At 44.2% G+C, this 27094-nt stretch overlaps 1 protein-coding gene across 1 annotated transcript; it reads right to left on the reverse strand.

Moving 5' to 3' along the window:
- Nucleotides 1–1987: 1987 nt before the first annotated feature.
- On the reverse strand, nucleotides 1988–18148 carry ZRANB2 (zinc finger RANBP2-type containing 2). Its single transcript, XM_069981429.1, has 10 exons — nucleotides 17854–18148; nucleotides 14968–15020; nucleotides 14766–14874; nucleotides 12451–12533; nucleotides 11937–12013; nucleotides 11705–11866; nucleotides 11209–11360; nucleotides 6179–6259; nucleotides 4562–4723; nucleotides 1988–3046 (listed from the first exon to the last, which is right to left on the reverse strand). The coding sequence occupies exons 1-10, from the start codon at nucleotides 17907–17909 to the stop codon at nucleotides 2980–2982; spliced, it is 1002 nt and encodes a 333-aa protein (XP_069837530.1). The 5' UTR covers nucleotides 17910–18148; the 3' UTR covers nucleotides 1988–2979.
- Nucleotides 18149–27094: the final 8946 nt, after the last annotated feature.

Here is a 27094-nt window from a genome sequence, read left to right on the forward strand (position 1 = left end):
GATTTTTTAAATGTTTCTATATGGACTTAGCTTTGGTTTGTTCTTTATGCACAGCCCAACAACCAGATCAATTTGGCACTTAGGTATATCAGGTGGGTCGGAAGGTGTAAGAGGAGATTTCAGCTCTCTATGACCTACAGTTCAAGATATTTCCCTGCAAACACTATAGATTAAACTGTCTTCAGAGACATCACATTTCTGCACATAATCACGGATATTTTTCTGTATTGTATTTGAGCATGCTTAGGCTGGGTTCTCATTGTCGACTAAAGTCCGTATAACATATCCGTTTTGGGGGCAGGGGGAAACAGTTGTATGCCATCTATTTGAAACTATTTTTCCATTTACTTTTTAAGCATACACAAAAGCATGGTTGTCCACGTTTTTCTGTACATTAAAATTAACGGTTTAAAAACGGATCCATTAAAGGGACTGCAAAAATGCAATGTTAACCCAGACTTAGAGATTGAAACCCTTTCAGATCAGTCATGTCTCCAAAGATGGAAGCTGTACTCTGGCTGCCAAGTCTTCTCAATAGATCCCTGTCCATTTTCAGGCTGCCCTAATACTACACAGCTAACAGCGAGATTCCAAACCTCCCCAGCATATGACGCGTGACTGCCACCTCAGCAAGACACATGAGCAGCGAAGACTCCTCAGCTTACTTGGATATGTTCTTTTCATATTAGTAGCAAATAGTGTCAAGTGTGTAGTGACCCGATGCTGGCCCCTAGGTCTTTTTTGCGCCTGAGTAAGGTAACTCCCTCACGTTCACACAAGTGGGCTCAGGTATCCGCTGCACTGTTTTTCCCCCACTAGGTGTCACTATTGTGTTTGTATGTAGCTCATTCTATGCACAGCTGAAGTCTTCCAATGGTTAACTATTGTGTGTCACATGTTGTCTTTCACACACAACTAAAGTTCCTTTCCTTATGAGCAACAGAACCACTATGCAGTGCTAAAACTCTACAGAGAGAGAGAGAAGCTACATAGGGAACTGCTTGTCCACGCCAGGAAACTCTCTACAAAGTGCAGGGCAGTTACCTCAGGAGTCATAGGAACTGACCCCATTAGAACAAAGGTACGGAATGTCTACATATCCCACTGCGCACAATTGGGAAGTTTTGGAAGTCTGCTTAGCCCAGATAACAAGGCTTGGGGCTCGTACTACCCACCTAGGACGGGAAGACCGCAACTAGGGGCCAAAAGGTTGTCAGACTAGAGCCTATACACGAGTGTTCTCTATATGTATTTCTTCTACACACCTGCAACTGTTCCAGGCAGAGTACATTACTACATTGGACAAGGCCCCTCAGGCAACCCCTCTCCTCTTTCTACTGCAAAGCTCTTTTTTTTCTCCAAAGCACCTTACCTTTACCTCAACTACAAGCACCTTGCAAGACTGTATTTTCTCTTGTATATCACTGGACTGTGTTTCTACCAAAGTTCTTCCTTGTATTGCACTACATTCTGTTCTATTCTGCTAAAGCCTTGGACGATGGCCTATTCTTTGTGCACCCCCACACACCTGGGTTAAATTCTTTTAGGTGTTGGTGAGGCGTCAAACCGTCCGTGGTAGGTCCTATATCACTCCAGGCTACAGGGATAAGTGCCCAAGTGACCCTAGACCCAAATAGCTACCTCACCACAATACCAGCTGACCCAGCAGGAAGACCAGCAACCCAAACTCCCCCACGCCTTGTATTTGACTTCCCCCATATGGAGAAGTTTGATGCCCCCAGGAAAACACCCATGTTTTCCAGGAATCCCTATGGAAGCATCCAACTTTTCCAGATGCGGCGAGTCACACATCAAGCGTTAAGTGTTTGTAGTACGTTGAACCCCAACTGTTTGGCAAATCCACTCATCACTAGTAGCAAAAAAAGTTTTCAACCACACAAAGAGCAGTTAAATAAAATAGACCCACGTTAAGCCGGGTAATTCTACAATCTTTCAATAAAACACAAACAGGAACAAAGTGCAGGAGTCAGTAATTTATTGTCACATGTCTACAGAAAAAAAAAAAAAAAAAAAAAAAAGAAAAAAAATGGGGGGGGAAAAAAATTTCACCATCCTAAAAAGAACTACACTTTATATAGCCAAATCTGACAATATTCATAATCTCATTTAAATTTTTGTTGAGGCGTCTCGTATAGAATGGCACGATCCTCTCACCCTTTTAGTACATGGATGGACATTTATTACCTCAGAGAGGTTTTTGTACATAATAGTAGCCTCATAGGCAGCGATAGGCACAAAGATACAGCTATACTCTGAGTGACAAGTTACATTCAAGAGTAGATGGAACACAAAGTAATACGATTTGCCTGCCAGGCATCAAGAAACAGGGACACTGACTCTTAAAGGGGTCTTGGGGGTAGATGGGACAGAGTAGAGGTATTTGGGGGATGTGCGATTTAATGAATGTCGCAACCCCTAGGGGTGACCTGTGTATTAGAAGAGTAAAAGCTCTGGTGTCCAGCGTCACGCCAAGATTGAGTAATACAAATACTTACCTTGTAACACCACTGAAATATTAGGGTTTTAGCTATAGGCTGTCATTCAGATTCTGTTTTGCACTTTTTGCATTTTAAGCCATAAGGGTTGAAATGGAGTAAAGAACTTCACATTATCCTGATGTGGGGGAGGATGTAAGTACATGAACACGCACAACGAAAAAAATAAATCCAATCAGAGGAAGCGCCACAATGTATGAAAACAAAGTCTAAGCCATATTATTGCCATCTAGGGTGTCCCGCTTCCTATTGAGAGAGGTAGAGGGAACACGGTTCTGAACTTATGGCTTAAAATGCTACAGTTGGATCAGGTTGTGTGAGGCTGTAGCGAAAGCACAGGAGCATGCGCCTCTACTACGGATGCTCAGCTCAGTGTGGTTCATGAGGCCTCTCATTTGCTCCTTTTTGTGGGTTTTTTTTTTTTTTTTTGCTTTTCGCCTCATGAGGGTTATTGCTAAATCATCTATTTCTTTTTGGAACTCGACGATCGGGAGCCAGAATGAGACGAGCCGGCGGGTGAGTGTCTGCGCCTGCAACACAGAAATTAAAAGTAGTTTCTTGTTAATGCATGCGGCGTGTTCTGTAAAGTTTATAAACAGACTACAAAAAAAAAAATAAACACATACGAGTTATTATGTGGCATGTGAAAGAAAAATTCCAGTCAAGTGTTAAATAATTTCAGTTTCATGTATCTTATATTATAGTAGTTATATTCCTGTATATAGGAGCAGTATTATAGTAGTTATATTCTTGTATATAGAGGCAGTATTATAGTAGTTATATTCTTGTATATAGCAGCAGTATTATAGTAGTTATATTCTTGTATATAGGGGGCAGTAATATAGTAGTTATATTCTTGCATATAGGAGCAGTAATATAGTAGTTATATTCTTGTATATAGGAGCAGTAATATAGTAGTTATATTCCTGTATATAGGGGCAGTATTATAGCAGTTATATTCTTTTATACAGGAGCAGTATTATAGTAGTTATATTCTTGTATAAAGGAGCAGTATTATAGTAGTTATATTCTTTTATACAGGAGCAGTATTATAGTAGTTATATTCTTGTATAAAGGAGCAGTATTATAGTAGTTATATTCCTGTATATAGGGAGCAGTATTATAGTAGTTATATTCTTGTATATAGCAGCAGTATTATAGTAGTTATATTCTTGTATATAGGGGGCAGTAATATAGTAGTTATATTCTTGTATATAGGAGCAGTAATATAGTAGTTATATTCCTGTATATAGGGGCAGTATTATAGCAGTTATATTCTTTTATACAGGAGCAGTATTATAGTAGTTATATTCCAGTATATAGGAGCAGTATTATAGTAGTTATATTCCTGTATATAGGGAGCAGTATTATAGTAGTTATATTCTTGTATATAGGGGGCAGTAATATAGTAGTTATATTCTTGTATATAGGAGCAGTATTATAGCAGTTATATTCCTGTACATAGGAGCAGCATTATAGTAGTTATATTCTTGTATATAGGAGCTGTATTATAGTAGTTATATTCTTGTATAAAGGAGCAGTATTATAGCAGTTATATTCCTGTACATAGGAGCAGCATTATAGTAGTTATATTCTTGTATATAGGAGCAGTATTATAGTAGTTATATTCTTGTATAAAGGAGCAGTATTATAGTAGTTATATTCTTTTATACAGGAGCAGTATTATAGTAATTAGTGTAAACAATAACATTTGGCTGCGTTGGATAGTTATTGTTGGGAACCACTTCCTTTGTCCTTTTAGACAGGTTTTGATACATCTCCTCCACTGTGCCCAATTGTACATATAACATTTTACCCAGTGAGAGGCAGTAAGGGAAGCAATGACTATATAATGTCTACTATACAAATGTTGACTGAGATTACCCATTACACATCCACAGTTGCTGTCAGTGAATATTTCGTTATACAAAACACAAAAAACAAACAAATAAGTCACTTTTTACATAAAATATCACAAGCATTCTTTCCATTTCCCCTTTTTTCTTTCATAGTAATTTCCCCTCTAGTTCTACAGTAACCCAAACCTTTCTGTTGACCGTGATCTTGATCGTCTTTTTTTGCGGTCACCAGATGAAGATCTGGAGCGGCTTCTTTTCTTTCCCCTTTCTGAAGAGGATGATGAATGGGAACTTGCGTAAGATCTTTTTCTGGGGGAAGAAGAACCACGATGGGACCTGGAGCTGGATCTTTATTGATTAAAAATGGGAAAGAATTTAATGCCAGAATGCAAAAAAAAAACACACCTAAATACAAAAGAAAATTTCCAGAATGTTGAAACAATGGCTGCAGACTCCAACAACCAACACGACTTACCCTTTTCAAAATAATTTCATAAATGAATCTTTAAATTAATACAGGGAAAAAAATAGCTGCCTTTAAAAAAAAAAAAAAAAAAAAAAAAAGCACCATATCTGTATTCATATCATATCTGTATCACAACTCAGCTGCATTCTGTTCAATGGAAGTGATGTGCAATATCACACAAAGAGCGAAGTGTGGTGCTATTTTTGGAAGAAAGGCAGCTTTTTTCCCTTTAAATTTGGATAACCCCTTAGGGTCCTATTACACGGAGAGATTTTTAACGATTAACAATAAACGATTGTAAACAAGATTGTTTATCGTTCACCTGAAATTGTTCACCATATTACACAGAACAATTGTCGTTAGTTATGATCGTTATTGAGATTGTTACTGTAATCGTTTATTCCTTTTGATCCCAGCAAACAATGAACAATGTGCAATTACACTGAAAGATTAGTAAACAAATGCGGAACTACAGCGAACGGATGTGGAATTACAGCAAACGATTAACGATAATTATAGGTTCAGATCTAAATCGATCAAGGACATACTAACGATTTTTCGATCGTTGCCTGCAATTACACAGAACGATTATCGTTTAAATTCGAATATAACAATTTTTCGCACGATAAAAAGTCTGTGTAATAGGGCCCTTAAAGGGGTTGTCTTTAGGATCCCCACTATTCGTTACAATGAGAGGGCTACAGCTGCATCTCAAATCTGGTCCTGCACAGTGGTGCTCCTAGCCGTATAGGAAGCTGCAGTTGGACTTAGCACTAGAGATGAGCGAATTTACAGCAAAAAGTACAGCCCTAATCAGCCGGCTGCATTTAGAGTCTGTCCCGCTCCTCTCCGGGTGCCTGGAAAAGCTGGATTCAGTCCTGGGAGAGGTTTCCCAGGACTGGATCCAGCTTTTCCAGGCACTTAAAGGGAAGCAGCACGGACTTTAAATGGAGCCGGCATTACTTCGGTTGTGCTGTAAATTGGCTCTAGCACTTGTATAGGTCTATACTGTAGCTCCCCACACAGCTGCTGTTTGAGCCGCCACTGTGTATGGAAAAATAGTGAGGGGGATGTAGTACTAACGCAGCACTGTGATTGCTTCTCCCCTATGAACAGTGGGATACCAAGAGGTCAGGCCCCATTTTCAATTATACAATTAGAGGTAAATTGAAGCTGTAGAAGAGTAATGCTTGCTTTTTTTTAGGTGTATATGCATCCTAAGGTGATAAAAATATTACACAAGCTAAGACAGGATATTACTTTATATCTGGGGTGAACAATTCAGCATGAACCACTTAACTCCTGCTGTGCCACACAGCATGGTACCCCCTATTCACCTTGATTTTGAACCCCGAGAACGGTCTCTTGAGCTGGAGCGAGATCTTGATCTGGAACTGGAAGAGCTTCTTGAACGGGATCTGAAACAATATGGTGCATATTTAATCCAGTTCTTATTATCAATGCGCAAAATGACTGCATGAGAGGAAATAAAACAAACAAACATTCAGTGCATAGAATCACACTACGGATAAACGAGACAAAAAACAACAAGCATAGAAGACCTAACAATTTAACAGCAGTAGTATGTATAGGTATCTACGACAAATCTTAAAAGGGGTTATTCAGGATTAGAAGAAGCAGAGCTACTTTCTTGCAAAAACAGCATCACCTCTGTCCTCAGGTTTTGTGTGTTATTATAATCCAGCTACATTCACTTTAAAGAGTCACTGTCGTGTTTTTTAGTTTTTTTTTTTTAGAAATCAATAGTCCAGGTGATTTTAAGAAACTTTGTAATTGGGTTTATTAGGCAAATATGCCATTGTCTGCATTCACAAAGACTTTCAGGTCCAGGTCCCCCCTCCCTCTCTCATTTACTGCTCATAAGGGGGAGATTAGTCGGCGGTAGAGAGGAGAGAACAAAGGATTACACAGTAAGGACCTGTGTGAAAGCCGGTAATCAGTGGTCAGAGAGGTCAGTGCTGACTTCAGAGGAGATAGCCTGGTGATGTAGCTATAAATTACCTCTTTGTTGTCCTGTTTTGTTGCCTCATCTCCTTCCACCCTCCCCTCTCCATAGACAACCATGAAGACAGGGGGGAGAGCTTCAAACTGCTTTTTCATGATAAAAATGCATATAAACACAATAACAAAAGTTTCTTAAAAATCACCAAACTGAGGACGAGTGTAGTGCTGTTTCTTGAAGTAGGTGTCCATGTTTTTTGAAGGCTGGATAACCCCTTTAAAATGCATCCCTTTTATGACCTGTCAAAGGTGGGGTTCTAACTAGAGATGAGCCAACTTTTCGGATTTCTGGTTCGTGAGAACCAGAAAGATCGGCGTCGGATTCCCGCTGTCTGCTCGCTCAGTGCAGCGGGTGGATACCTCATAAGGAACGTCTGGAAAACTAGGATACAGCCATTGGCATTGGCTGTATCCCAATTTTCCAGGCATTTGGGAGCGAGCAGACAGGGGGAATCAGACGCCGATCTTTCTGGTTCTCACGAACCAGAAATCCGAAAAGTCGGCTCATCTCTAATTCTAACCTGAAAGTCTCCATAGTAATGTACAGTAAGATGGAGTAACATCTCTATAGAGCATGCCTGCACACATGTAATAGATGGGAGGTCAGACACCCATCTATTTTACTTTTATCACCTGTTAACCCTTAGGGGACACAGCCAGTTTTCATTTTTGCGTTTTCGCTTTTCCCTCCTCGTGTATATAAGGCCATAGCGCCTGCATTTTTCCACCTAGAGACCCAAATGAGCCCTTATTTTTTGCGCAACTAATTGTACTTTGCTATGGCAGATGTAATTTTTGCCTAAAATGTGCCGGGAAACCAGAAAAAAATTATATGTGTGGTGAAATTGAAAAAAAAAATTTTTTTTTTTTTTATTTGGGGGGGGGGGGGGGGGGGGGGGCGGTTGTTTTTACTCCGTTCGCCCTGGGGTAAAACTGACTCGTTATATATGTTCCTTAAGTTGTTACGATTACAACGATATGTAACATGTATAACTTTTATTTGATTTGATGGCTTGTAAAAAATTAAAACCTTTTAAAGAAAATATATGTTCCTTAAAATCGCTCCATTCCCAGGCTTATAGCGCTTTTATCCTTTGGTCTATGGGTCTGTGTGAGGTGTCATTTTTTGCGCCATGATGTGATCTTTCTATCGGTACCTTGATTGCGCATATATGACTTTTTGATCGCTTTTTATTACAATTATTCTGGATTTGATGCAACCAAAAATGCGCAATTTTGCACTTTGGGATTTTTTTGCGCTGACGTCGTTTACCGTGTGAGATCAGGAATGTGATTAATTAATAGTTCGGGCGATTACGCACGTGGCGATAGCAAACATGTTTGTTTATTAATTTATTTATTTATAAAATGGGGAAAGGGGGGTGATTCAGACTTTTATTGAGGGGATTTTGTGTTATTAAAAATACATTTTTCTTTTACTTTACACATATACTAGAAGCCCCCCTGGGGTTAGGGTTATTCCCCCTGGGGGACTTCTAGTATATGCACTCTGATCTCTCATAGAGATCCATGCAGTATAGTTATACTGCATGAATCCATGAGATCGGTGTTCTATTGCTTTTGGCTGCTGCAGCCAAAAGCAATAGAATGCCGAGCCGGGATCAGCACCATTACGGCGCAGACCCCGGCCCGGGATGGATGCGGGGATCGCCCCCCCGCAATCGCGCCGCAGGGGGGCGATCCCCCCACTAGACCACCAGGTATGGAGATTAGCAAGTATTTAGAAGCAGCTGTCAACTTTGCGATCCCGGGCTACATGCGGCACCCGGGATCGCGGCAGTTCAGAGGGGGGTCGCCGCACGACCCCCCTCTAAACTCCCATAGCGGCACGAGGACGTTCAGTAACGTCCTGGTGCAGCTATGGGTTAATTTGGTCATGAACTGTACAGACAATACAACAGTGTAAGGGTCCTATTACATGGGCCAATGGGGGCCCGATCAATAATGTAAACGAGCGCCGATCTGCTAGATCAGTGCTCGTTTACTGGGCCTATTACACGGCCCGATAATCGTTTATCGAGGGCTGCAGGGACATTGTTACCTTGTTTAAACACCATACTTCACATAACCATGTTGCAGGTCTTCTCCTGGGCTCCTTCTTTCTCTCAGTCCCGCGCGCAGCAGCAGCTTCGGAGCGGCCTGTCTGAGCTCAGCCAATCACTGCCCGCAGCGGTCCTTGCCAGTGATTGGCTGAGCCATCTGTCAGCTTAGACAGGCGCTCCGATGCTGCTGCTGCACGCAGGACCGGGAGGAAGAAGGAGCGCAGGAGAGGACCTGCAACATGGTTAGGTAAAGTATGGTGCTTGTGGAATCGTCGGTCGCCTGCCGCGCATCGCTATGTGTCCGACAATTATAGGTCCAAACCTATATCAACCATCAGCCAATGATCGTTGAGTTTATTACACAAAACGATAAACGGCCGGATAGGGCCGATTCAGGTTCCGTGTAATAGTACCCTAAGGGTATGTTCACACTGTGCTGTCGCTTTCCCGGATCCACAATCCGCCCGGGGGACAGGTCCTAAAGCGCTCTGATTTTAATGCCAGCTTCAGAGTGAAACCACACAGATAGTAGTAACACGAAACTCCTCTTTCGCAAGGTTCCCTGTCTGCACTGAAGTCAATTGGAGCGCTTTAATATACTGTAGTGATACCCCATGGTTTCTGACACAGAAATCAGCACGTGTCTACATCAAAAACCACCCCTTGCTGTTCATGTGAACACATCTGAACACTTTCCTGCTGGAAGCTTTACACATGCAGCAAGCACAGAATATACATAGGCATAAGGTCAAATCTGCTTATACTGATCTCAGTGGATATGACTATGGACTCTTTATACTTGATTCTGTATGGTTGCTGTAAATAGCTAAATATTAGGGAGTTGTTCACCATAAAATGTTTTCTTCCAAATCAACTGGTGCCAGAAATTTGTAATTTACTTCTATTCTAAATCTGAAGTCTTCCAATACATATCAGCTGCTGTATGTCCTGCAAAAAAGTAGTGTATTTTTTGCAGTCTGGAGACCAGGAGATGTTTTTTATGGGGATTTGCTGCTGCTCTGGACAGTTCCTGACATGGACAGAGGTGGCAGCAGAGAACACTGTGTCAGACTGGAGAGAATACACCACTTCCTGCAGGACATACAGCATATGATAAGTACTGGAAGACGAGATTTAAAAAAAAAAAAATAAATAAATAAATAGAATTACAAATCTCTGGCACTTTATGGCAACAGTTGATTTGAAAAAAAAAATTGTATTATTTATTTATAAAGCGCCCTTAATTCCGGAGCGCTATACAATAGATAGGGGTAACAAGCAGTTTCGGTGAACTATCCTCTAAGAAAAATACATAGTTCTCAATTGCATATATCATTATAACCTTATTCTAGTTTAACCCCCTCCCGCCACTGCACAGTAAATTACAGTCGCTGCAGCTGCAGAAGCTGCGCCTGTGTCATCCACGGCGGGTCCCAGCTATCAGTGATAGCTGGGGACCCGCCGCAACTCTCAGCACTGGAGCCGTGCTGTGGTGCTGAGAGTTAACCCTATAGATACTGCGGTCAGCACAACCGCAGCTTCTATAGGGCTCCTGACAGAGAATTCTCCCTCTACAGAGGGAGACTTTTCTGTCCGGTGTCCATTGGTATCCATGGAAACCGGAAGCCTCAGGCATCTGGTTTCCTGGCTACGGAGGCCGGCGGGGGGAAGGGAGGGCGTGGCTGTAAGCTCTGCCCCCTCCTCTCTCTCCCCTGCTGTCACAAAATTGTGACAGCAGCAGGGGACAGAGGAGAGGGGGCAGACATAAGGACATCAGCTTATAGGACCATTATGATGCCCTAAGCTGATGGCCAAAAATGACCTGTGCATTGAGGAATCAATGACCCCAGGTTGTGAAAGGGTTAATATTCCTATCTGCTCAGGGATGGTGCCATGTTAGTACAGTAGAGCACAGATTTAAACTGTTTCAGAGCTCCCAGCATCATTATGAATGATAATTCCAGGGGTGTTTCCGAAGTCCGGTCTGTAGCAAATATATATATATATATATATATATATATATATATATATATATATATATATATATATATATATATATGGATCATACATAGACAGTGTGAATGAACTCAACTAGTTGCCTTTGAAAGTGTACAAACAGCTTACAGTCTAACATGACAATAAGAAATATCTAAGACATTTCAACGTACAAGGTAACTCAAGTCAGATCTAGAACATTTAAGTAATATATGTAAAAAAGGAAAAAAAGTTAAAATAGATACTGACATTTTGCCCGGCTTTACCCTTGACCTGTACCCGTTTACCTGGACCTAGACCTTGAGCTTGTATGGGAGGAGGAGTGGGAAGATTGGGATTTAGATCTGCTGCGTGCGGATTTCTTATTTTTACTAGATTCTTCATCATCGCTGGCGAGATTATATTTTGAAAGGTCACCATCATCATCCTCTTCATCATCCTGAAACATAAGTAAAAACAATGGTTAAAAAAATATATATATATTCAAATAAAATAAAGATTTACTGTTTATTATGGGGAAAAAAGTGGCTGTTCGCTTGTCTCCCGGCTCATTCTAACAATTGCTCAGGGTCTATAAACACCAAACACGACTGATAGAAACCTAGGGCCGGGATGGTAAACCTTTCCCCTACAACTGTTGCAAAACTACAATTGCCATCATGCCGCTGTTTGGCTTACCCTGCCCTAGGACATGTCAAAAGTTTTTTTTATTATGACAGGAACACGTTAAGTCATCTGAGTCCTATTATGTTCTTACCAACATATGCTGACATTGAAACTTACATCATCCAACTTATATTTTGACAGATCTGCATCCTCTTCATCCTCCTCTTCATCGCCTTCTTCCTCCTCCTCTTCCTCACCTCCGGAGACCTTTTCTTCCACTTTTGCTATGGGTTGTGCTTTGGGCGGCTTACCGCGGTATTGCTTCTTCTTGCGTCCAAACTATTAAATAAAAAATAAGCTATAACAGTCTGTCCACAAGCGAATATAAACAGACAGTGGTTTCATTTACCTCATCATACTCTCCATCAGATTCCTCCCGCTCTATGTATTCGACATTTTCACGTTCATTAAATCCTCCACCATAACCTGTATACAGATGTAGGACAAGGCAAAGTCATACCGGGAATACAAATACTGAAGAAGTATAATATAATATATATATTACAGCTCTCCGCCCATCCCATAGACTACATTCTACGGCCAGGCGGATTCCGCCGTCCACCCAAAAAATTGACATGTCAGTTTTTTGGCCAGATGGCGGAATCAGCCTGACCATAGAATTAAGTCTATGGTTAGGACAGAGAGCAAAGTGGTAGCGCAGAGGGGCGAGCGGCGACATATTTACTCAGTGTGCGTGTACACGAAAAGCTAAAGGTTCTTTACTAGAGTTGAGCGTGCTGTACGCTTGAGTCCAGACGAACCTGAGCGTGCACAAAGTTCACTCAACTCTATTCTTTAATTCTTTACTAATTTAAAAAAAAAGGGCGGGGGGGGGGGAGAGAGAGAAACAAGAAGAGACGCACCTGTTCTCTCCTCAAGTTTGGCATACTTCGGTGTATTGCACATGTTACACTCTGATCTTCTTGCCCAGTTCACATTTCCACAACTATAAAAGAGAACCAAAAAGTACAAGGTCAGAAACCCGCAATGGAAGACATGGTAACCACAGAGAAGTCCGGTGAAAATTTTTATTAAAGTATTGTATTGCCCCCAAGCAGGGCTCCAGATGGCGACCAAAATGGTCGCCAATGCGACTGACATTTTGCAAAAGGCACGCTGTCTCTGTCCTATCCCCGGCAGCGCGGCGCATCAGTGAGCTGCCTAGGGCCCTGACTTCCGGCACAGGAAGCGCACGTCAGAGACGCTTCCTGTGTCAGAAGTCACAGCCCCGGCGTACAGGGAGCTCATTGACGCGCCGCGCTGCTGGGAATAGGACGGGACACCCCCGGCAGCCGCGCATCAGCCGGGGACAGCGCCTGAAGAAGAAGAAGAGGATCGCCGGGGGAGCGGGTTGTCAGGTGAGTTTGTGTGTTTGTTTTTTTTAAATACTGCTTACCATAGAGGAAAGGGGGGGGCATCTATAATGGGGGGAAGAGAAGGGGGGGCATCTATAATGGGGGGAGAGGGGGCCATCTATAAGGGGAGGGGGTATCTATAAGGGGGGGAGAAGAGGGGACATCTATAATGGGTGGGGGAGAGGGGGCATCTATAATGGGGGGGAGGAGGGGGCATCTATAATGGGGGGGAGGAGGGGGCATCTATAATGGGGGGGAGGAGGGGGCATCTATAATGGGGGGGAGGAGGGGGCATCTATAATGGGGGGGAGGAGGGGGCATCTATAATGGGGGGGAGGAGGGGGCATCTATAATGGGGGGAGGAGGGGGCATCTATAATTAGGGTAGAGGGGGTCATCTAAAAGGGGAGGGGGCCATCTATAAGTGTAGGGCAAACTGGCTGCAGACACTGGGAGATAGATATATGCACAATTATTATTATCAGGGCCCCTCAGGTGTCTGTATTGTAGGGGGTCACTTGCATTAGTCACTAGGTGAGAGATATATCTATCTATATACACATCTTGTGGGGGGTCACTATGGCTGCAGTCATAAGTCTAGCTCAGTATGTATAGACTGTTGCAAGCTTTTAAAGGGAACCTGTCACCCCCGGAGACGGGGTGACAGGCTCCCAACCCCCGTTAGAACCCTCTATACTCACCTCATCGCGCTGGGTCCCGCTTCTGAAGATGGTCGGGTCACGGAGATATCAGCCGCTGCAGCCCGGCGCGCACACTGAGAGATGAGTCCAACCCTCATAGAGAATGACGGAGCGCTGGACTCCCCCGTCATTCTCTATGAGCGTTGGACTCATCTCTCAGCGCACGCCGGGCTACAGCGGCGGAGATCTCCATGACCCGACCATCTTCAGAAGCGGGACCCGGCGCGATGAGGTGAGTATAGGGGGCTCTAACGGGGGGTTGGGAGCCTGTCACCCCGACACGGGGGTCGACAGGTTCCCTTTAAGTTCAAGTTCAGAAGAGTAAGCCTCATTAAAAGGCTGTATATGGTTGTCAGACTGTATATGGTTGTCAAGTTGTAAGTTTCCATGTTGAAAACTAAGAAAAGAAAGGATCTAAAGGAGGAGGATGCTGCCGTGGCCTCTGCACACAGTAAGTCCCATTTAACATAACATTAATTTTACATGGTTTAAAATGTTGGCGACCAAATATTCTATTTGGCGCCTAAATTTTTCAGGTTAGGAGCCAATGGCTCCCAGGTAAATTTTTTAGTCTGGAGCCCTGCCCCCAAGTTATACAAATCACCAATATACACTTATTACAGGAAATGCTTATAAATTGTTTTTTTTCCCTGCACCTTCTACTGCATCAAGGCTTCACTTTCTGGATAAAATGGTGATGTCACTTCCTGGATAACATGGTGATGTCACAACCCGACTCCCAGAGCTGTGCGGACTGTGGCTGCTGGAGAGGATGATGGCAGAGGAATGCTCAGTGTCCCTCCAGTGCCCTGTTTCCCTCAGTGTCCCCCTGCCATCATCCTCTCCAGCAGCCACAGCCCGCACAGCTCTGGGAGTCGGGTCGTGACATCATCGTTTTATCCAGGAAGTGACATCACCATGTTATCCAGGAAGTAAAGCCTTGATGCAGTAGTAAGTGCAGAAAAAAAAGCACTTTATAAGCATTTCCAATTTACCAAGTGCATATTGGCAATTTGTATAACTTTTAGGGGGCAATACAATACTTTCATAAAAATTTTCACCAGACTTCTCCTTTAAAGAAGCGGTCCGCCCAAATACTAATACTAAGGTGAAGGCTACTTACGTTTTGCATTGCCAGTCATTGGCACTGAACAATCCTCGGCTCTTCTCTGCCAAAGTTTTCCCAATCTCCGTCCCTCCGGCCTTCATCATTTTAGCGTCTGTTGTTTTTTCTTAAATTATTAAAATGAAATGCAATTAAAAAAATGTTCAAGTAACGAGATATTTACAGAATATTATCATGTGACATGAGTATACAATCTCACCTCGCCCACAGCGGTTGCAGCTCGTCCTTCTGGCAAAGTTTACATTCCCACATCTAAAAATAGGAAAGAAAGCCGATAAGAATCTCTAGAGTAACATATGTGCTGAGTGTAAACTTTATATATAGAACAGCAGATAAACCATCAGTTCTAGCCCATAATACTAGGTACTAGGACTGCGTAATCTCTGAGATTTGTGCCTGAACACTCCAGCGGCCTCACCAACAAAACAACAAAGTGTGAAAAGACCAGAACACCAGGTTTGTCCCATAATAAAAATAATGTTTACACCTCAAAATGATGCTCAAACAAATGGTGTCTGACCTCTAGGACGACCTCTGATCCTAATAAAGAAAGGGTCACGGCGACGATTTAGCACTGTGGCAACTTCACTGGTTCCCTATATAGTGGAGCCCGGACACCTGTCTCTACAGCTGGTCCTATTCACTTGGGCAGGGCTGCAAAGTAAAATTAGCAACGTGGCCCTTTCATTTTGGTCAGACCCCAATGACCATAGAGTGCTAGGCCGCCATCATCATAGGGAAACTGCTCAGACAGTCGCCTCTGTACACTGGGCCTCTGGCAATGATGCGCCATGTTGTTGGGGTGTGTGTGTATATATATTATATATATATATATATATATATATATATATATACACACACACACACACACACAGTGGTAACTTGGTTTAGGAGCTCACGGTTTTTCAAAATTGTGACTTGGTTTAAGAGCATTGCTTTGGTTTAAGAGCTCCCTGTACTGGGTTGGAGGCAGAGCGGGGGAGGGGCATGGCCTGAACAGCCTTTCACTCAGCTTTAGATACAGTTAGGGCCCTATTAAATGTAGCGATAATTGGCCGAACCGGCCGTTTATTGTTCCATGTAATAGACACAACGATCAGCCGATGAAACGATCATCAGTTGAACGTTAGTTTAGGATTGGACCTAAAATCGCCAGGTCCTTATTCATGTGCGACTGACGATTGCCCAAACACCTGATACCTTACCTCTACCCGCTCTTCTCTCCTGTGCTCCTCCGCACAGGAGATAAGGGTCCTATTCCACGGGCCGATGGGGGCCCGATCAATAATGTAAACAAGCGCCCATCTGCTAGATCGGCGCTCGTTTACTGGGCCTATAACACAGCCTGATAATCGTTTAGCGAGGGCTGCAGGGACATCGTTACCGATGTCCTTGCAGCCCTTGTTTAAACACCATACATTACCTACACATGTTGCAGGTCTTCTCCTGCGCTTCTTCTCCCTCCGGTCCCGCTCAGCAGCAGCTTTGGTGCGGCCTGTCTCAGCTGACAGACCGCTCAGCCAATCACTGGCCGTGGCAGTCCTGGCCAATGGAGGAAGAAGGAGCGCTGGAGAAGCCCTGCAACATACTTAGGTAAGGGCCCTATTCCACTGGACGATTATCGTTCAGATTATCGTTAAACCATTAAAATCTAAACGATAATCGTTCAGTTGAAATGCAGTTAACGATTAACGACCGAACGAGAAATCGTTGATCGCTTTATAAGACCTGGACCTATTTTTATCGTTGCTCATTTGCAAAACGTTCTCAAATCGTTTGCATTGAATAAGACATCGTTCGGTCGTTCACAATAAATATGAACGCAATAGCGAACAGCGAAGAAAAAACAATCGCAATTATTACGATCATAAGTAACGATTATCGTTCCATGGAAATGAGTGAACGTTTTCAGGTCTTTCGCAATAGCGGTCGTTTGAGATTGTTAATTGTTAACGATCATGCGAACGATAATCGTCCGGTGGAATAGGGCCCTAACGTATGGTGCTTATGAAATCGTCGGTCGCCCACAGCGCATCGCTATTCCACGTAGCGATGCGCGGTCGGTGCCCGATGATTTTAGGTATTTGAACCTAAATAAACGATCCGCTGATGACACTATCATCGGCTGATCGTTGTCTCTATTCCACGGAGCGATAATCGCCCCGATTATCGCTCCGTGGAATAGGCCCCTATTCCACCGGACAATTATCGTTTGCATAATCGTTAACGATCTCAAACGACCACTATTGCGAAAGACCTGAAAACGTTCACTCATTTCCATGGAACGATAATCGTTACTTATGATCGTAATTGCGATAGTTTTTTATTCGCTATTGCGTTCGTATCTACTGCGAACGACGTCTTATTCAATGCGAACGATTTGCGAACGAGCAACGATAAAAATAGGTTCAGTTCTTATAAAGCGATCAACGATTTCTCGTTTGGTCCTTAATCGTTAACTGCATTTCAACCGAACAATAATCGTTTAGATTCGAACGATTTAACGATAATCTGAACCATAATCGCCCGGTGGAATAGGGCCCTAAGACTGGGAGCAGGGAGAGGTAAGGTATCAGGTGTTTGGACAAAGACAGCATGGACATCACTAACGATGTCCATGCAGCCCTTACTGCCTGATTATCGGGCCATCTAATAGGTCCAGTAAACGAGGGCCGATCTCATTTACTGGTTGGGGTAATAGGACCCTAACTGTAGTAACTATAGTCCCTAATGGAGAAGACCCATCTGGAAGGGTAGACAGGATGGAGCTTTGTGCTTATTTCCTCCTATACAGCGCCCCACTTGTCCACAGGCCACATAGAGTACTGCAGCTCCCTCCAATCAATGAGAAGTGTCCCCAAACATGTGGCCCCTCAGACAATGGTGGGGGTTGTAGTTGTGCAGCTGCTGGAGAGCCATAGGGCAGCCAGGGGTATGATGGAGTCCATGAGGAGAGGTCACCTCCACCCCAGGCTTCTCCCCCCACACACAGGCCTCTCCCCTCCCCCATCCCTTCCAGGCTTTCCCTCCTCCATGCCGCCCCCCATCCGTCTCCCTGCTGCACTCCCGAGACGCCCCGACTCACTTCTTATCCGGACATATCCAGTCTCCGTCACTAACGCGAAAATTCTTGGTCGACATCTTGGCAACCGCGGTCTGCTCTGTGCGGAAGGCCCCTCAGCCGAGCGCGACCACACCGCGCCTGTAGTGTTACGTAGACAAGCTAGCCTCCAGCAGAGAGCTCCGCTCTACCTCACAAGCTGCGTCTCTATGATTCTGAGCTATAATAGATATTCATAAATGTTCGTATTGGGGGTAATATAATAATAATAGAGTGTGAACAGGCGCCACGGAGGACAGCTATAATAGCCGCAAAGCCCCAATGACGTGGATAGCTTAAAATGAGGTGTGGAACGCATAAAACGAGGCGCGGTTTTAGGGAATGCGCATGCGTACTTTATTGCTTTTTTTTTTTTAACAGCTTTATTAAACGTTACAATACTGGTCATTTTCAGAAATGGGCGCTGCTGCCATCAGTCTGTTATGTGCAATACGTTATCCTACCTATACAGTTACCAAGGCAATATAATGTTGCAAAACTACAACTCCCATCATTCCCTGATAGCATGCTGTATGATCTAATGCAGCATTCACCAACTTTTGACTCTCCTGCTGTTCCCAGCCTGTGGATCTTCATCTATTGCTAAACTACAACTACAACCCATAGATTGGGGAGCACTGGAGTCATCTGCTATGTGGCGCTTGTTAAAGGGGGTTTCCAGTGAAAATCTTTTTCTTTCAACTGGTGTCAGAACGTTATATAGATTTGTAATTTACCTCTATTACTTCTGACACAGCGCTCTCTGCTGACATCTCTGGCCGAGACAGGAACTGTCCAGAGCAGGAGAAGTTTTCTATGGGGATTCATTGAAGACTGAGACAGATTTTTTAACAGAAGTAAATTACAAATCTATATAACTTTCCGACACCAGTTGATTTGAAAGAAAAAGATTTTTGCTGAAAAACCTCTTTAATTGGGGTTAGGGGGTCGTCATGGCCCCTTCATTCTGCTGCTTGTTTAGGGTCCTGTGATTTTGTCCGCTCCATGAAAAACAGTCTATTGATTGCATCCAAGTGGATGTGCTGGGTTGGGGGTCTGGGGAGCAGTGGCAGGAGCTGAGGAGAGAGGTGTGGTGACAGGAGCTGGAGAGACGGGAGGGGTGACAGCAGCAGGTGACTATAGCTGGGGAGATGGGAGGGGTGACAGGAGCGGGGGTGAGACTGGAGCGGGGGAGACGGGGGGGCGTGAGACTGGAGCCGGGGGGGGGGAAGTGGAGCGGGTGACTAGAGCTGGGGAGACGGGAGGGGTGACAGGAGCGGGGGTGAGACTGGGGCGGGTGACAGGAGCGGGGGAGACGGGAGGGTTGACCGGAGCAGCGGTGAGACTGGAGCGGGTGACTAGAGCTGGGGAGATGGGAGGGGTGACCGGAGCAGCGGTGAGACTGGAGCGGGTGACTAGAGCTGGGGAGACGGGAAGGGTGACAGGAGCTGGGGTGAGACTGGAGCGGGTGACGGGAGCGGGGGAGACGGGGGGGGGGGGGTGAGACTGGAGCGGGTGACTAGAGCTGGGGAGACGGGACTAAGTAAAAGGTGGGAGCGGGGGTGAGGTGGGAGCTGAGACAGGAGTGGGAGAGACGGGAGTGAATGACAATGGCAGGGAGAGGCATCTGTGCCGTCATCGCGCTATGACCTGTCCAATTTTTTGGCGGCAAGGATCACGGCATGGATGGCATGAATGCACACATAGGATTTAACGAGCCCTAAATATGCCCATGGTCGCGGATCTGTGACAACAGACAATTTTACGGGACGTGTAAGGCCTGAGCTGACGGCTGTTTGCAAATTTATCAATGTTTTCCCTTAAGTGTCATAGAGCCGGGGCTGAACTGCACGCCTCATCCCTCCCCTCTCTGCTTGGAGTTCAGCACTGAGCTCTGAATATAAATCAGTCATGGCAGGGAGGGGTGGGGGAGAGATGAGGTGTGATTGCTGCAGCTTAGCCCCACCTCTATGACACTTTGCAAATTTGCAAACAGCCACCAGCCTAGAGACAGGAATTCTTTGTTTTATCCCCATATTCACTATCTGCCCATGTTCATGAGCATCATATAGAGATGACAGGTTCCCTGGAAAGGGAAACTAACAGCAGGTTCATACATATTAAGCTGCTGCTATCTCCACAAACTATAGCTTACCCAGCCCAATATTACTAGGGCTTACATAGGTCCAAAACACCACAAAGTGCTAGTAATCGCCAACAACCCACTACTACTATATACTTCCAACCAAAGAGTGTATACAGTTTCCACGGGTTCCTGGGAGAGAGAACTGAGACACACTGTTATGTGATAGTATAAGGCATCTTCCAGTCATGGCCTGATGGGACCCAACTGGGTGGGGGGGGGGGGGGGGGCTGCTTGGCCTTACAACCATTTTGCAGACTGTATTTAATATCTAATTCTAGGAGTTGAGTTTAAGAGTGGAACCTATTCCTCCAAAATTACAGATGGTTCTTAGGGCCATTTTACACAACCCAATCTGTGGACGTATAGGGAAGCCAACGAGTGCTGATCGGCGATATTGGTGCTCGCTTGCAGTGCCTTTACAAGTTACCATCAATCATGTGTCCCGCTACTCCCACCTTGTCCCAATTCTCACTCCTTGTCCCAATTCTCACTCCTTGTCCCAATTCTCACTCCTTGTCCCAATTCTCACTCCTTGTCCCACTTGTCCCACCTTCCAATACTCCCACCTTGTCCCACTTCTTCCACCTTGTCCCACTACTCACACCTTGTCCCACAAGTCCCACCTTGTCCCACTACTAACACCTTGTCCCACTACTCCTACCTTGGCCCACTACTAATGTGAAGGTGACCATGAAGGGCTAATACTTTTGGAAAAACAGTGTAATTTTTCAAGTGTCTCCAGCTTTGGAACCGCTTCTAGCTGGTCTACAAGGAATGTTGGCAGCCCCCCCCCCCCCCCCCCCCCCCCCCCCCCCGAGAGGATCCCACCCTGAACTCACAAAAGAAGAAGATGATGTCTAATAACTGATAACACTTAACCACTACCCAGCTCACTGCGCCGAACAGGAAATAGCTAACCATTTATGGAATAACCAATCACAGTATTATATGTATGCTCTTTGTGACTTGAAACTCCGCCTATAATGAAGAAACATATAATCAATGTGAAACTAAATAGAGGGTAGTATACTTCTATCTCCGCTGAGAGAGAAGGCAATACCGACTATTTGTGTCTGGTGTTTTCTCCTCGTCGCTAGCACTCAGCTTTATTCAATTTGGACAGGGATAGTCACTTGGGAATAAGGTGGATGAAAAGGTAGAATTCACCTTATCACTAACACCTTGTCCCACTACTCGCACCTTGCCTCACTACTCCCACCTTGTCCCACTACTAACACCTTGTCCCACTACTCGCACCTTGCCTCACTACTAATGCCTTGTCCCACTAGTCCCACCTTGTCCCAATAGGAGCAGTATTATAGTAGTTATATTCTTGTATATAGGAGCAGTATTATAGTAGTAATATTCTTGTATATAGGAGCAGTATTATAGTAGTTATATTCTTGTATATAGGAGCAGTATTATAGTAGTTATATTCTTGTATATAGGAGCAGTATTATAGTAGTTATATTCTTGTATATAGGAGTGGTATTATAGTAGGTATATTCTTGTATATAGGGAGCAGTATTATAGTAGTTATATTCTTGTATATAGGAGCAGTATTATAGTAGTTATATTCTTGTATATAGGAGCAGTATTATAGTAGTTATATTCTTGTATATAGGAGCAGTATTATAGTAGTTATATTCTTGTATATAGGGGCAGTATTATAGTAGTTATATTCTTGTATATGATACATGCTTATTTCAGGTTACTCTTACATACACATATTTTCTATATACTGTTCTTCAGATTTAAATGTGTATAGGAGAATACAGTTCAGACTTTACCTTCATTAATCCTCATCTTAGACCAGCAGACTGTATATTCTCAGAATAGTCTCTCTCTGCATTTCTGCATATGTTGAGATGTAAATGGCCGGGGCTCAGTGATCAGGCATTACTTTGCTGATCAAGGGAATTATTATTAATAGAAATTGTGTATGTATAATGAAGAATAATAGTCCTCCGATATAATGAACCTGGCAAATGTGACCTTACATGCAACCTAAAATGTCCTATAATTGTGACCACCCTTCAGATGCATATATGACCCTTTAGTGTATACATCCTCTTTTGCATGCCCCATATATATACTGTATACTCCTTCCTCCTTGTTCACCCTTCCCATCTGCCTCTATATGAGTGCATGCAATGTTTCGCAGGTATCCAGTCTTTGTATTGCTGTATTTGCAGACTCCTGTGTTCCCCTGCTACATTTAATCCCAGGTTGTCCCTGTAATCCGCATAAGAGGCGGCTGGGCAGACACAGCAGATCCGTTTGTTATGGCGGGGTGGGGGTGGGGGGTGCAGAATACCTTACAGTATCAGCGAGCGCATCCTGAGCCGTTACAATGACCAGCTGAGCCAATCTGCTCTCATTTTTAGACTCTCTTCACAGTAATATGCATTGTGTGAAATCTCATTAGAATTTTCACAACCTGAGCGCCAATTATTCTCCATTTAATTAGCGGTTTCGCTAAAACTTTACTTACAGTTGGGGTCTCTCCGGAATTGTTAAATTTTCTCAGATTTCTTAAAAAAAAAAAAGTTTAATGTATTCACTGGAAAACGATGTGACTGAATGGCCATGCTCCCTTTAAGACGTTCAATTTACATATTGGTCTCTGTTTATCCCGAGAGGCGAGGAGAATTGTGATATGGAAAGACTGATCGCTCGGGCGTCTTGCTGTTTGGATTCACCTCTTCAGCGTAATACAAGGAGACCATTGGGATAAAATCTGCCACCTCCTCGTTCATATTGTTAGTGGTTGCTGCACTGGCGCTAGGCAGGAGGGCTTCTTGTCTTATTGTGCAAATTTGTTACTGAAAGTGATACAAAATAAATGCCAGACTTAAAGGGTTTGTTCACGTTTTAAAAAAATTGTTTCTTTTCCCCCCAAGAACAGCGCCACCCCTCTTCACAGGTCATGTGTGGTTTTGCAGTTTAGATCCATTTACGTCAATGAAGCTGAGCTGCTATATCAGATATAACCCATCTGGTAGAAAGCAGCCATGGTTTTGTAATCCTGATAAACCCCTTTAATGGTGCCTTCACATGTACAGGATCCACAGCGGATTTCAAGCTGCGAGTTTGCAGTGAAATCCACTGCGGATCCTGGTATAGTGAAGGTCTATGGGGTCACATACCCGGCCCCTTTAACCCTCCACATCCCACCATCCGCAGCATACATTACCTGCTGGGCACCGCAGCTGTGTGAAACTCCCGCCTCCCTTCAGTGCTGTGCACTGATTGGCTGATGGGGACCATGGGAGCCTCACACAGCCGCAGTGCCGAGCAGGTAATGTATGCTCTGGGACAGGGACTGCGGGCTGTGGGCGGCGGGCTGCGGGGGGGTTAAATGGGCCGGGTCACATATCCGTAGTGGAATGAAAAACTCGCAGCATAAAATCCGCTGCAGATCCGGTACGTGTGAAGCATCCCTTAAAATTTATCTGTTTCATGTTTCAGCTTCTATGCAGAAGACCTATGTGTCTCCTTGATAACATGTTACTCTCTTTCTTCTGGAAAGAAGACGAGAATTGGAAGATCAGACTACACACAGGGTTAGCTTGTAGTCTGTAACCATGGAGACACATAAGTCTGAATAGGAGCTGTTTACACATATTAGTAGCAGAAAATGTTAAAAAAATATATTATTTTTAGATGTATTGGAGCAATAGAAAAATGTCTGCAAATGTATGGAATGCAGAAGTTTTTTTTTTTGACGATGTACAGGAGCTAGAGATCTCAGGCATGCTTGTATTCGTCCGAGACTGAGTGTGTGCCATTTGTTACTGGTAACTAAAGAAGTTGAAGTCCTATATGCCATAGGCTGTTATCCATGTTTTTTAGGCAGCCTTAGGGCTGAATCCAACTATTCACAGTATCCCCAGGATAACAGCATAGGGGATTCAACCTTTGGGGCCCCAACCAGGATCTTGAGAACTGGAACCTTGAAAAATAACACCTACTTACTAGAGATGAGCAAGCCAGCCAAAAGTTTGGTTTTGCTTAAACAAAAGATTGGTGAATCCCGCTGCCTGGAGAAGATGGATGCAGCCCGAGGACTGCCTACAAAATATGGATACAGCTGATGGTTGTATCCATTGTGCCCAATGCTGATTGTTCGGGTTTGTGTGAACCTGAAATTTCACCAGGTTCACTCATCTGTAGTACTTACCTTTCTGGCTCCTGCACTGCAACCAGGACTATGCTGCTATGGTTAACTTTGTACGGCCACTTCCACGTTTGGGGACGTGATGTATAAGGCCCACTCAGCCTGTGTCCCATAAAAGATGGCGAGTCTCCTAGGCATGGGCATATCTATAGTAGTCATAGCAGCTTTTTGGGGGAATAATAAATGTTGGTGTACTGTGTCTGTTCTCTGATATGTGATACTATTATCCATACATTTATTACTGATAATCACATAGCATTATTGTGACCACCAACTAATATCGAGTCACCATTGTGTGCAGCACGGACAGCAGCTAGACGGCCTGGGGATGATTCTGTAAAGTCCTGGTAGGTGTCACAGGTATCTGGAGCCATCAACAGCTGCTGGAGGGTCCATAGAGCCAACGCCACCATCTGTGTGTACGTGATCACAAGACATTACATGGACACTGTGTAATGCTTCTTTTCACCTGTGGTGGCACTGCAGGGAAACTGAACACTTAATACTAGGTTATCCCACAAGCACTAATCAGATTGCATGGGAAACGTTTGGAGTCTGCTTACTAAGTAGTAGGAATTGTCCAAAGCAGAGACCTCCTTTGTTAAAGTGGTTATCCAGTGCTACAAATATGCAAAAGTACTGCTTAACTGCCTCAACGTCAGTGAGCTAGCCAGACCTTCCTCTGGGAAGGAACAACCAAGCCAATGTGTTCTCCAGTAAAGGAAACCACCCAAGCAAGGTATCTAACCACAGACAGCTGTTTCAGGGTATTTGCCCCTCATCAGTGTGGAGTAGGATTCTGGCTAGTGGGAGCAAAGCCTAGTAAGTGCATTCAAGAGAATGATGGTTGACCTTAGGGAGATCAACCAAAACACAGCGGAGACACCATCACGTGTTTTTTCATCGTCAGTGAGCTATCCAGACCTTCTCTAAGGAAGGAACCACCAAGCCAAGGGTGGTCTCCAGTCAAGGAAACCACCTCAGCAAGGTATCCATCCACAGACAGCTGTTTCGGAGTATACAGTGCTACAAAAACATGACCACTTTCTTCCAGAGACAGCACCGCTCTTGTCTCCAGTTTGGGTATGTTCAGACATTTTATGAGACCGGCCGCTCCGTGAAATCTCAGAAAAGATCATCCTTATCTTTTGCACCGCTGAGGGCGCATCTGTACTCTCCACTGCACACAATGGAGGGAGCGGCCGGAGCCGCTCGCTCCATAGTGTGCACTGACAGGGTTTTCTGCGGCTGCTATTCATTGAATAGCGGCTGCCAGGGGCTGGCTGGCAAACTTTGGCCTGGGGGGCAAGCACACAGCAGTGGCCCATGAGTAGCGGACAATCGTCAGGGCACATATACTTAAAGGAGAACTGTTGCTGAACCTAAACATCCCAAGCAGGCAGGGGGTGAGGGGAACATAATAAAGAATCCATATTTACCTGTCCCTGTGCCCCCGCAGTACAGCGTCTCTGCTCACAGACCGGCCTCCTGCAGCTCCTGGTTCTGCAATGTCACGCACTGGGGCAAGTGGGTACTTTCCGCCGGAACATGACAATGCAGGAACGTGAGGAACAGGATAACAGCAGCTGTGAGAGAGCTGGTGACCCTGTGCTGCAGGGGCACGGGGTTGAGTAAGTATAGATTCTTTTTTATGTTCCCCTGGCCCAGGATTTTTATATAAGGCCAGAGTTCAATCTGCTCTGGATTGGATTGTACCTGGTATGGACATGGACATCATACTATTACTGACCAAACCCTGTATACTAATATAACCAATAATACTACTATAAAAGGGACCAATAATACCCCCACACCATGACCACATACTATAATCACACAGTAACTACATTATAAATGGTTCCTTAATAATACCGTCACTCCACAAGCATTACTACTATACTGGTACTACACTTCACCACACAGGGGCCAATATTCCCCCAAACAAATAGAGGTGTAAGTACAGTGCAGACACATCCAGTGACTCACAGGTGACGTCTTCTCTGATCAGAGTCGGTCAGGTTTCCTTTTCTTTTCCATCATGAAGACTTCTTCCAACCACAAATCATCACAGCATCATCTGCCAGACAAACATCTTCAGGACCTTACTTTTACAGCACCTTTAACCACCTCTATACAAACTCTCTATCATAGTGCCCTTAAACAGTAGAAGAGACTTCTTTGAAGACCAATCTGTAGTCGTTTCCCTTTTCTGTGCTTCTTTCTATACTTAGATCCCTTCTTTATGCCTGTATCTGTAGTTAGGATCCATCATTGTGTCCTCATCTGTAGTAAGACCCCTTCTTTGTGCCCTCATCTGTAATGAGACCCCCTCTTTGTGCCCCATCTGTAGTTGTGCTCCCTCTCTTTGCCCTCACTTTGTGCTTCCATCTGCAGTTAGCCCCCCCTTTGTGCTAAATAAATGGTACCCCTTTGTCCTAATGAACTGTACCACCGCCCCCTTGGATAAACTGTGCCTCTTATTAACTGTGTTTATATTAAATAGTGCCACTGTCCCCGTGTTATACTGTGCCCACAATGTAGTTTGCCACTGCTTACTTAATAAACTATATAACCTATGCCCTCCAATGTACTGTTCCACTGTCCCCTCTAATGTACTGTGCCACTGTCCTCTCTAATGTACTGTACCACTGTCCTCTCTAATGTACTGTACCGCTGTCCTCTCTAATGTACTGTACCGATGTCCTCTCTAATGTACTGTACCACTGTCCTCTCTAATGTACTGTACCACTGTCCCCTCTAATGTACTGTGCCTCTGCCCTCTCTAATGCACTGTACCACTGCCCTCTCTAATGTACTGTACCACTGTCCTATCTAATGTACTGTACCACTGTCCTCTAATGTACTGTACCACTGTCCTCTAATGTACTGTACCACTGTCC

The sequence above is a fragment of the Dendropsophus ebraccatus genome, chromosome 8, assembly GCF_027789765.1.
Source record: "Dendropsophus ebraccatus isolate aDenEbr1 chromosome 8, aDenEbr1.pat, whole genome shotgun sequence".
NCBI lineage: Eukaryota > Metazoa > Chordata > Amphibia > Anura > Hylidae > Dendropsophus > Dendropsophus ebraccatus.

What these genes read in the sequence shown, in the direction of transcription:
- ZRANB2 (XM_069981429.1), bottom strand. Translation starts at nt 17,909, where the DNA reads ATGTCGACCAAGAATTTTCGCGTTAGTGACGGAGACTGGATATGTCCG. An exon ending in CTGCAACCGCTGTGGGCGAG is followed by an intron (nt 14,875 to 14,967) that starts GTGAGATTGTAT and finishes TAATAATTTAAG; the next exon opens with AAAAAACAACAGACGCTAAA. An exon ending in CAAACTTGAGGAGAGAACAG is followed by an intron (nt 12,014 to 12,450) that starts GTGCGTCTCTTC and finishes ATCTGTATACAG; the next exon opens with GTTATGGTGGAGGATTTAAT.